General features: G+C 47.9%; 4 protein-coding genes across 4 annotated transcripts; 3 read left to right on the top strand and 1 right to left on the bottom strand.

Annotated features, from left to right (window-relative positions):
- Positions 1-1,770: 1,770 nt before the first annotated feature.
- On the bottom strand, positions 1,771-4,201 carry L228DRAFT_250079 (hypothetical protein). Its single transcript, XM_018333240.1, has one exon. It carries the CDS (start codon positions 4,170-4,172, stop codon positions 2,211-2,213), a length of 1,962 nt encoding a protein of 653 aa, XP_018185950.1. The 5' UTR covers positions 4,173-4,201; the 3' UTR covers positions 1,771-2,210.
- A 257-nt stretch (positions 4,202-4,458) lies between these two features.
- On the top strand, positions 4,459-5,668 carry L228DRAFT_263044 (hypothetical protein). Its single transcript, XM_018334459.1, has one exon. The coding sequence runs from the start codon at positions 4,492-4,494 to the stop codon at positions 5,371-5,373; it is 882 nt and encodes a 293-aa protein (XP_018185949.1). The 5' UTR covers positions 4,459-4,491; the 3' UTR covers positions 5,374-5,668.
- Positions 5,669-6,307: 639 nt separating this feature from the next.
- On the top strand, positions 6,308-7,775 carry L228DRAFT_250078 (hypothetical protein). Its single transcript, XM_018333239.1, has one exon. The coding sequence runs from the start codon at positions 6,401-6,403 to the stop codon at positions 7,757-7,759; it is 1,359 nt and encodes a 452-aa protein (XP_018185948.1). The 5' UTR covers positions 6,308-6,400; the 3' UTR covers positions 7,760-7,775.
- Positions 7,776-8,508: 733 nt separating this feature from the next.
- L228DRAFT_240915 (Opi1-domain-containing protein) lies at positions 8,509-10,308 on the top strand (the record flags this gene model as incomplete). Its single annotated transcript, XM_018331289.1, has 1 exon — positions 8,509-10,308. The coding sequence occupies one exon, from the start codon at positions 8,509-8,511 to the stop codon at positions 10,306-10,308; it is 1,800 nt and encodes a 599-aa protein (XP_018185947.1).
- Between the last annotated feature and the right edge of the window lie 1,005 nt (positions 10,309-11,313).

Raw genomic sequence — 11,313 nt, 5'->3', positions numbered from 1 at the left:
CAGGTCCAACAATGGCTCATGGATGCTGGTATTACTTATATAGACTGGCCACCTTATTCTCTAGACCTGAATCTCATAGAACACTGCTGGTTTCCACTGAAAAAAGAGGTCTACAACTCAGATGGGGATTGAATGGAAGACTTTGACATGGATTCAATCAACAATCACAATTTAGGGGATATTTGTATAACTGCGTGGTCTGCTTTGCCAAAAAGTCTCTTCAACAGTCTTATTGGGAGCATGAGGTCTCACTGTCAAGCAGTGATAGATGCACAAGGGGGGCCAACAAAATATTAGAAATTTAGTGCATTATACTATATAATCTCAGCTATCCAATGGTCTATTCAGAACAAATTTTAATTATGTGGTCGTGGATTAATTTACAATTAAATGTTGTGGGCGGTCGGGGTCCCCGATCGGCACTCATTCGTGGCCTAGTACTGTAGCTATTAGCTGCCTCAACTAACGCTGCCCTCGTTTCTTTTCTCCCCCTCTCCTCAGTAACCTTAATCGGCCTTAGGGGTGTATGAACTTAAGTTCTATCCGGTACCTACCTACCCTAACTTAGGTAACATTTCCCTCCATTCATGAGTGCTGTGGAGGCAAGAGCAAAGGATGGGGATGGATATTCGCTCACCCGTTAGCTGCTCATGGTTTAAAAACGATCAAGGGCTTTAGCTATACTATTCGCTTATAGCATTTAGATAATAAGCTAGCTCACCATTATATACATTATACATACAGTATTAGGGTGTGAAAATCTTTTTGTCATTGGCTTAATGGGGGATGATGTTTTGCCACATATAAATTAACAATAACTAATAGTATAGAAATTTAAAAATAATAGATAGATATAAGATGTTAAGTTGTATATTTCCTATAAACATTATATCATTTTATTGTAGAAATGCCCTGCTATTCCAGGCTATATAATACTAACTAGAATCCTTAGTATTCCTATAAAAGTCTTCTACATATAACAAAAAAATTAGTTAAACAAAATCAAGCAAAATTAGAATAATATAATGAGTTAATAAATAACTCTATAATGCATATAAATTTAGGACAATATATAGGTTGTTGAGAAAGACTTATATTGTTAGATATTACAGGTTTTGGTAAGGTTACCAAAATGAGTAAATATTGGTAACCCCCAACTGTACATAGGTACTTTCTCCCAGATTTTTTGGGGGCGGGGTGGTTGCTTATGCCTCTTCGTGTTCATTTTCTTTTTTCTCTTTTTTTTTTAAGTAATGATTCATAACCATTCTGCCATTATACCAAGTACTTCTGTGACCATGACCAAGTCTATGTTGATTTGACCCCTCAAGGAGCCTCTTGCTTGTTAGCCCTGGCAGTACCTATGGGTGCAGCTCTGTAACTTGTAGTTACAGTACAGGGAAAATGATAAGAGATAAAATGGGATTTGGATCATGGCTGTATTTATAAGGGGTAGGGGAGGGTACATAACCTATCATGAAGCGTTCCTTAGCGCTACCATGTTCAAGTTTAATAGTTTAGGGAAATGGTAAACTAAATGTTGACAAGATGATGGCGGACAGGGCTACTACTCGCTGCTCGATTGCAAGCCACTGCAAGCCCTTTTTATTGATTGAGCCCAAAATAGAGTCTCCTGGCTGGGAGGGGGGAGGGGACATAGGGTGCTCGCTTTCTGTCAGCTGGCGCGAACGGTGTATAAATGTAGGTTCTCCCTCTTCTAGATGCTAGTTGTGATTAGGAAGTATTACAGACATTTCCATTATCATTATTTGATTCCTACCTAAACGGCTGTATATTTTTATTACACAACAAAATGAAGATAACATTTGGCCGACTGTAAGGTTGACAGGGTATGGGACATGTAGCTGTCATACAACAAAGTTGCTAAAATTTTAAACAGCCATTTCACCATCCGAGCAGCACTCGATTTCCCATCGGGCACCAAGAGGATCAACAATGACTGCAAGTTCTGGTCAAGCAGGTTCTTGCAGGAACGCCAGTTGCAACCACTGGAATGATGCACATAACAGATTTGTCTGCAAAGCACCAGGATGTCGGAAGCAGTGGAAAATTTGCCAAACTGGCGATCATGGAATCTCAGGAAAATATGCCATATGTTCCAAATGCAAGGACCATCCAGCTGGTGGCCCAGACGGCTTTGAAGAGTGGATCGACTTGACACAGTAGACCAACATCCCTGGGCTTCAACGTTACTTGAGCCAATCAAGAATCAATTTCGTCGGCGCAGCGCTATGCTCAGAAGTATCGGATCCATCGTCGCCTACATCTTCATCGTCAGAGCCTTCAATATCGATCCAGGGGTGCTTGTATATGGACTCCTCATTGGCTGTGTATCCTGTGGATCTTAACCACCCAAAGATGCCGCGTGTAGAAATTTCTGACAATGACTGGGAACACAACTCATTATTGTGCTGCTTTGGAGCATGTGCCTCTCCTTTTTGTATGCTAATATTATTCTCATCGTCGGAAATAAAATCAATGCCTGGGTCTTCAAGTTCTTTGCCATTCGTGAGGGTCCAGTTCCATGAAATGTACTCCAGACAATGACACCCACAAGAAGCATGCTGCCGCACCGAGAGTTCGGCATCACTCAGGCGAGTCTCTCCAAAAGGTTTCCAAGGATGGACAGGTGCTCTGGTATATCCGTCTACACCCAAAATGAATAAGAGTCGACACTCATCCTCGCGGCGGATTGTTTCCCCATTACTAGCACCTGGTTCTGATGTTATGAATGATTGCTCTGTCCTGGTCCATGCAGCCATGCTAAGATTGACTGCCGTGAGCCCGGTTCGAATATCCCGTAAGGTAGATTTGGCGACGCCCATAAATATTGCACCAAGCCAGAGGCTGCCTAACTTGGGTTGCCGGTTAGCCAGGACCTTGGCAAGCACAGGCACATTCTCTTCTCGCAAGAGCGGATCAATGACTGCAAATGCAGGGTTAAGCCAAGCGCTGACCAGATTGCATTCGATATCGGCGTTGAAAAAAGTGCTGCAGAGCAGTGACCGCATGCCCCACACATTGGTGCTCAACGTCATATAATACGTGAGAAGCTTGCCGTGTTCTGCAACGACATCCGAGTGAGATTGCGCAAAACATGCGACAGGTTCCCGGGATTGGTGTCGTGGGGCGGGCTGTGGCACAGGGAGTGAGACCGACTTTCCGCTCAGGAAAGGGATATAGAGCGCCCCAGCTAGAGCAGTCACACATTGACCATGGAGGCGATTATGGGAGCAAAATCGAGCCAAATACTGGAGGGCCTGGCTGGATGATGGTGGTTGGGCAGCAGGAACCACGAGATCTCCGGCCACAGCGATGCGTATTGTAGCAGAGATCGAGACAGACCACGGGGATAGGAATGTTCTCCCGTTGTAGTCCGCAGTCACCTCCCAGCCGCCTGGTGACGTTAATACAGCCTTCCACCAACTCGCTTCATCCTGTTCGACATGTTCACCTAAATCGATCTCCACGTCACCTTGCTGGTTCGGTCCGAGCCGGGGCGAAACCACTCCAGTTGTAAAGCGGGTTTTGCACTGTAGCTCCGACGAATCCGTTAGAACTTCGGCCCATCGTGCCGAGAGGATATAAGCCCATGCGAGGAATAAGATGGTAAGATAGTTGCCTTTGTCATGGCCCGAAATGCCTTGGATGCCGGGCCATTCCGTCAACGGAGCGCAGTCGGAAATCTGCACCGCAAGTGGTGTTGGAACACCCAATAGTAAATCCAAGGTCATAGCCTTATGCTCAAGGATACATGTGCCTCGAGAAGTTCTCCACATAGAACGCCCGCTGGTGAGTAGGCCTTGCTGTCCTTGTGTAGATTGCTCTTCCCTGCACGCGAGGGAGACGTGGACATCATCAGGAAGTAACCCGCTCCCGAGGAACGAAGGTGTTCGACCAAGGAGACTTTTCAAATTGATACAATCAGATGGAAGTAGGGGTGTCGTACTGGCAGCATCTCGATAGGAGGACCACAGCTTACAACTTTCGCCGAGTAGCTGATCAAAAGCTGGCTGGCTCGGACTAACCCCGTCGTTCATGATCGATAGATAGAACAAGGGAGGTGTTGGTCGAGCAATTTCAGAATTCTCTTCTGCGCTGTCGATTTGATGTCGGCTGGATTGGGTTCTCCTCGAGCAAACTTCTTCCATACAGCTTTGATAGCCACATCCTTCCAGAGATTTTGTCTATAGTTGGCAGATGAAATGGTATGTAACTCACTGTGCGTGGTCGGTAGAACAGATAATTTTGGTGGCGCCGGTTAACGCAGGGGTTAACGAAATGCTACAATTCGTTAGGTAACTTACTAGTTAAGCTTCCCAGTAAAGTTACTGTTAAGACCCTGTCAAGACCTGCCCATCCCCCCTCCCCGGTACTACTAATACAAACACCAAAATCCTAGGTTCGTGATCCAGGCCAACAATTGCATATACTACTGCTTCAGGAAACGGCTGCTCGACCATTGAAATCATGACAAGTTCTATCGAAATACCATATTATACAAGGACCCTTCCTTCACCACTTCCAACAAATAGTGATATTGAAATGGCACCAGACATCTCTACTCCATATCGAGCACGCCGTGTTGTCAGGGTGGCCCCGTGCTTTGTAGTCAAGTTTGGGCTTGGAGTCGACTTGGTAGAAGGAGAGAACATGATGTTTGTCCGGGCCTCAACTAATGTTGTTGTTCCTGAGGTGTATGCCCTTTACTCTGACCCGCAAACAGGAGTGAAATATATCATCATGGAACACATTGTGGGCGACACACTCGAGTCACTGTGGCCGAATCTGTTATTGAGCCAGAAAAAACTGGTTGTCACCAGACTCCGAGCCTACTTTGATGAGCTACGCCGAATACCCTCACCTGGATATTTCGGAAGCCTTGGCGAGCGCCCTCTTCTCGACGATACGTTCTGGACACCCGACCCGGACCCCTCGACCAACGGTCCTTTCCACACAGAAGACGCTTTCAACGAGGCATTAATGCGAAAATATGCCTGCGATGGTCCGTCACCGCGTAGAGCGGCCTTTTATTGCCATGCCCTCCCTTGCATTCTCTCTGGTCCAAAGCCGACATTTACGCATGGCGACTGTCAGCGAAAGAACATTTTGATGCGACAGACCGCTTCGACTGCGCTATCCATTGACGGAGGCAGCCCGGTCGAGGACTTGGAACCTGTCTTTGTTGATTGGGAGAAGTCCGGATGGTATCCAAGCTACTGGGAATATTCTCTTGCTTTTTGGGCTGTCAGGTGGAACGACGACTGGGATCAGTGGTTGGACGAATTCTTAGACAATTACACCAATGAAGCGTTCTGGCTCGAGAGATTTCGCTCTGAACTCTGGTCATGAGACGAGCTGGGCGAGCGCCGTTTCGGCCAGCGGTCAAATCAGTCTATGCTTGCGGAAGCGTCTGCCAATGCCAGCATGCACAGTCATGACATGAAATTAGTGTCTAGATACATCATGACTATCCCTGAGCTAGCCTTTCAACCTGCGTGAAGCAATTATAAATTGACACGCGGATAAAAAACGAATGCAAATCAACCAGAAGGGTCTACAGCAAAAAATCTCTTGAAACAATGATGCCAACGCCAGCCAACGATCAGGCCGTCTTCATTCACGCGGCGCACGGGAGGATGCGGAGAAATAGAGTTCGAAATCAACGATTCTTTCGATTGATCCATGTCACGACGAACGGTAAATCTTCTCAAAAAAGAAAAGGGGTCATTTCTGTGCTCGTACCTCCCTGTCGCATTATGACATAGCATATTCAGGACAGAGTATATTATTGTGATTCATTATTGTATCGCTGTATCGCACGACAATTTCCACTGCCAAACCTGTCAGCCGCACCAAAAAATAAAGATAAAAATAGAAAACAGAAAAATAAATAAAGCAACAAGCAAACAAAAACGGGACAAACGTGAGGTTGTTTGGCCCAGATCGACAATTTTTTTTTAAACGAAAGCGAATGTCTCCGGCCAGTTTTGACATCATGCCCGCTTGCCCTATGAATCCCCCAAGGCTGGCTGCGCTGCTGACAAAATTTCCATTTTAGAATTCTCACCAAAGACTGACATGATGCTGAAGCTTACCCCTCGACCTGCTGCGAGCATGAATCAGAAATGCATAATTGCAACAAAAATAGAAACTCAAATGCTGCACTGACTCAGCAATATTCACCCACGAGAGGAGATACTCCTGTTCAGCAAGATATTGTACTTGCTATATACTTCCAAGCCATTGGCCCGCCAGTCAAAGGGTGCATGTAGTCCTGTACATGCTGGCTCTCCCTCTCGCATAAAGGGGACTGCACCCCTTAATTGTCTACTTGTGTTACTGGAAAGCATTCACGGCGGATCTACAATATATGACGATGGAGTATGACGAAGTTGCAGCTGACAAAGCCGATGAAGTATACTATGCCTGGGTGAAGCAGATTTGTACCAGGGAGAACCTAGAAAAGCTCGGAAGTCTGGTAGCCAAGGTTCGGTCAGGCAAGAAAGCACAGTCAATGGAACTGGAGAAAGGCGCTTTCAATGCGTGCTTTGTTTTCCGATATGAGGACCAGCATTTGGACACTGTCATTCGATTTCCTCAACCGGGGCGGGTGAGATTTCCAGACGAAAAGGTCGAAAAGGAGGTCGCAGTCATGTGCTTTGTCAAAACCCATACGACCATTCCAGTACCCAAAATACTCGAGCATGGGAAATGTGAATTTGGGCCCTATATTATAATGGAATATGTCCATGGAAACAAGTTATCAATGGGGCTACAGATATCTGAAGACAATGCTGCACTGAAGGAAGACATTGATGATGACAAGCTGAAGAAGGTGTATCGCCAAATGGCAGATGTCATGGTTGAACTATCAAGAATTAATTTTCCTCGCATTGGCTCAATCACTGACGATGGTACTGTCAACGGCCGTCCGCTTACAGAGGACATGGTCTTCCTGGCTGAACAGGGAAATGTTCAGCCATCTATTCAAGCAGGAAAGACATTCTCATCTACCCGCAACTACTTGAAATTTTTGACTACCCAGCTCCTTCACCATCTTGAAACACAACGGCATGGGTTTATCAAGGACGAGGTTGATTGTCGACGCAAGTACATTGCGCGTTGCATATTCCAGAACATTGTCGATTCACTGCGACCTAAGGGCAGGTTCGGGAGAATCGCTCCATCTCGACTTTTTCGACCCAAATGCCGATCCCATTTGGCTTGTGACGATTTTCGCCCCACGAATGTGCTGGTTGATGAGAATTTACAGATCAAGGCCGTCATAGATTGGGAGTTTTGCTATGCTGCTCCTGCGGAGTTTGGACAGGTGGCTCCGTGGTGGTTACTACTTCAGCGACCGGAGAATTTTCAACCGAATCTTCAAAGCTTTGAGACAGCATTTAGATCCAAACTTCCTTTATTTCTAGAAGCATTGTCCGAGTCTGAAGCGTTGGCGATGAGTAGAGGAAGACTTCGGCAATCACAACGCACTTCTGAGAAGATGAAGAAGGACATGGAAAACGACCTTGAGCTTTTTTGGATCATCTACGCTGCGCAGAACAGCTATGCCTTTGACAGGGTATACTGGACCTTCATTCATTACCGGCATTTTAAAACAGAACGTGAAGAAGAGCTGCTAAATCTGCTCACAGATGAACAGCGAAAGAAGCTTCCCTTATTTGTGCATGGCAAGCTGGAAGACACAAAAATACCTGGACTAGCTGAGTGGTAGACAAACGAATAGGAACATGAATTCAAATCTTCAATCCTTATTCCGAAAAGCGCTGTGCAATGAAACAAAAGTAAAAAGCAGCAATTGTTCTCAAGGAAGTTTTGATATTGCCTTTAATGGAGTATTATCTGACACTAAATGGCGCTAACCCGATTTGTGTAATTTTCCGCTAATGCTGGCCCGAGGAAAGATGCATGTGATGCTTCGCCTCGTCCATGTGACTCCCATGTGACATGACTGTCTTTTCCATCTCTGTCTCCTTTCCCTTTTCCTTCCCCCCCGACTAGATTCCCCTCAGATGGGATTTTTCCCGGTTGAAGAGACTTATCTTAACCCTGCTGCATTTTTCTCCGGCGAACGCTTAAGCAAGAGAGCTATCTCGGGTTGATTATTGGATGACCTTATATTTGGACCCTACTCAAAGCAGCAGGTGAAGTCGGCAGAGAACCTCCGGTCTTTCCCTGCCCCCCAATACTTGGGCACAAGATCTGCCTCTACCGCCCTCTTGAGCCAACTCCTCGTGCCTCTGATTGGCCCGTGCTCCAGCCGTCGATGCCACATTGAGTATTCAGCTTCAGACTTTGAACCAGCCTTCCTGTGCTCGACGACCGACTAAACTCTTCTACCGTCGCTTCTTTCATTGATGCCAGTGATTGCGAGCTGCTGATACCGTTATCTTCCACAATCCAAACTCTATCTGTCGACGTTGTGGCCGGCGTTCACGTTTTCACGTGCAAGTCGCAGCAGCCATGGCGACAAAGGAGGAATATCCACCAGCCTACTCCTCCCATTCTCATGATCCGGCAACGCTTGTCTTTCCGCCCGTTGCAACGGGAGATCTTTCTGCCCCGTCTCGTCGAGAGGAAACAATTCCCAGAACGACTCTGGAGCCAATGGTGATGTCGCCGAATCCCGCCCCACCTAAGCTGCGGACCAGCATCGAAGCGCATCATCAACAGTACGTATTGTCGCCTCGAGAGCAAATATTCCCTGCGGTACCGACCACGCCTATTGGAGAGGGCTCTGAGATGGATGTGAGGAGCGACGTGTCTGTCAGCAATGCAAGCATCATCGACGACCGCAGCAACAGAGCAGTCAGTGTACTCTCCATGGACGACCTTATTGCTGCGCAGGCTTTGCACAATCTCGGAACTGGTGAGCAGAAGACGTCTCGATGTCATGGAATGGGCATTATGCTAAAGCTAAATGCAAAAGACACACGCCAACGAACCCAGAGCGAGGACACGGAGCGCCAAGCAGCCATTGAGCGTAACGAACCCGCGCCACCTGAACCGCTACTTTCTCTTCTGACATCGTCTCATCCTCTGATTGGCACGGCCATTAACGGGTCACTGTCTGCCTATTCGTCTTCCAAATCTTACTCGCCGCGATTTCGGACAGGTGCAGAGTTTGTCGAACGGCGACTGACGCCAGTTGCCAATACCATGGGAACCGTCGGCCGCAGGACGGGCGTCGAAGGCGGCGTGAGATGGTGGTTGGGAGGCAGTCGAAGGCCAAGCACACACCAGCGACGAGATTCACTGGAAGATAATGGCACAAACAAACGACGGAAAGTGAGCGGACCGCAGAGCAATGGCATGGACATTGAGCAAAACTCGCAGCCACATGCTGCCCAAATGACCGAGCCCAGTCACCGTCGGACGTCCCAATCCTCATTTGCGGAATCGCTGCCAGCCTATGACGACCACCGCTCGCCTGGCTACGAAGAGCATGAGCAGACCGGCTCAGGCGCGCTCGTTACTACGCAGCAGGATGAGCGGCAAGAAACGCAGCCCTCGACCTGGCATTCCCGTCTGATGCTCTCGACGTCTGGCCTCGGCGTGGCCATGAGCGAAGAGTCATTACGCAGTCTCAAGTACTGCCTTAGCTGGCTTCGCTGGGCGAATGTTCACCTCGGCAAGGTCATTGTCGCTTTGAAAAATGTCGTCGAGGAATGGGAACAATGGCAGCAATCAAGGCCGGGCTCGGACGGATACCGCAACGCAATCATGGAAGACGGCGAAGGCCGCTCGAGAGATGCTTCGCAAGCTCTTGTGCAAAATAGTTCCCGGGACCCTGCAGCTCTCTTTGCGCGCATCCAAGAACTCAAAGGAGACGTGCTCAAGACGCTCAAAAGCGTCGTCGATGTCGTGTCCCGATACGCCGGCGGCGCCCTGCCTGAGAATGCGAGAGATCTCGTGCGTCGACACTTGACCTCCCTCCCTCAGCGATTCCGTCTCGCCTCGTCTTCCTCCAACGGCACCCCAAGCGACTCTCTCCAGCCTGCCTCGGAAGCTATCTCGAGCGCCCACCGTGTGCTGGTCCTTGCCAAGGAAGGATTAGACATGATGTCCCAAGTCAGCGGAGTGCTTGACGGCACCCTTGTCAGCGCCGAAGAATGGTGTGAGCGCTTGGGACGGAGAAAGCGCGGTGAGCCCGAATCGCCATCCCGTGGTGACCCTCCCTACACGGGCGATATCAAAGAGCGGCCAGAATCGATGCAGCGCGATGGCGATGTCGAGATGAGGAATGGCGAGAAGACGGGCTGAATACGTAGTCGGCATAACTGGGATGGTCCCTTCTAGTCTTGATTGCACATCTGCCCTTGAGCCAGCTATCGTCCTCGAGCCATTTATCCGTATGACGGCTGAGTGCTCACCATAGCACCGAAGACGAGAATGGCAGTTGTAAGAAGCCAGCTTTTACTCCCTCTGGCTCTGGCTCTGGCTCTGGCTCTATCTGATGCCATCCTGTCTGCCAGTCTTATGGTAGCTTGGCATCTATCCTCTCCCCACATTTATATATATGTGCTTGGGAAGAGAATTAGAACTCAATGCGGCAATCGTTTTCCTGGGGGCAAGTTATCACCCTTATATTTTCCCAAAGGGATCACACCGTGGCTCGTGGCTCCACGCTACGTTACTTACGTGGACAACTTCCTCCAACGAGGCCTCTTCGCTCGGGAGTCTGGAGTCTGTCTACCCCTCTGGTTGAGATGGGAGAATAAGAAGTAGCACTTCTTCCCAGATTCTTTTCAACAAAGGAGCAGGAATCGAGCAAAATAAAATCACGGGATACCAATACCTTCGCGTCGTGGTATCGCCACGTCGTTCACATACCCTTTACTCTATCATCCTTTATTTACTTTCTTTCTAAAGAAGTCTGCTGATGTGTGACATGGGAGTATATGACATGCACCATGCACCATGCACCATGCTCCATGCTTCATACCCACGTTCTCATCTTGCGTTACACTACCATCTTCTGTCCCCCTTTCCTTCGAGGGTTTTGTCATTAGTGTCGTTGTTGTCGTTGTCATTGAAGTTATTGATATGCTCACCAACGGCACGACTCACAACAACCCCGAGCTATCATGTGGGAAGTATCCTGGGGGAAGAAACCGATTGTTTGAAAAAAAGGGAACAGTCTGCATTTGGACTCTTTCATTTTTTTGGTAATGTAATTGGAGTTGCACATTTTTAATGTTTTTTTTGAAATGGGTATCTGGTCTCGAGTCCTCGACTCTCTGTCAGATTTCTTGAAAAGTATTAGGT

This window comes from Xylona heveae, assembly GCF_001619985.1.
Source record: "Xylona heveae TC161 unplaced genomic scaffold L228scaffold_10, whole genome shotgun sequence".
Classification (NCBI taxonomy): Eukaryota; Fungi; Ascomycota; class Xylonomycetes; order Xylonales; family Xylonaceae; genus Xylona; species Xylona heveae.
The sequence above is the reverse complement of the archived record's forward strand: the minus strand, read 5'-3'. Positions and strand labels throughout refer to the sequence as shown.

What these genes read in the sequence shown, in the direction of transcription:
- L228DRAFT_250079 (XM_018333240.1), bottom strand. Translation starts at nt 4,172, where the DNA reads ATGGAAGAAGTTTGCTCGAGGAGAACCCAATCCAGCCGACATCAAATC.
- L228DRAFT_263044 (XM_018334459.1), top strand. Translation starts at nt 4,492, where the DNA reads ATGACAAGTTCTATCGAAATACCATATTATACAAGGACCCTTCCTTCA.
- L228DRAFT_250078 (XM_018333239.1), top strand. Translation starts at nt 6,401, where the DNA reads ATGGAGTATGACGAAGTTGCAGCTGACAAAGCCGATGAAGTATACTAT.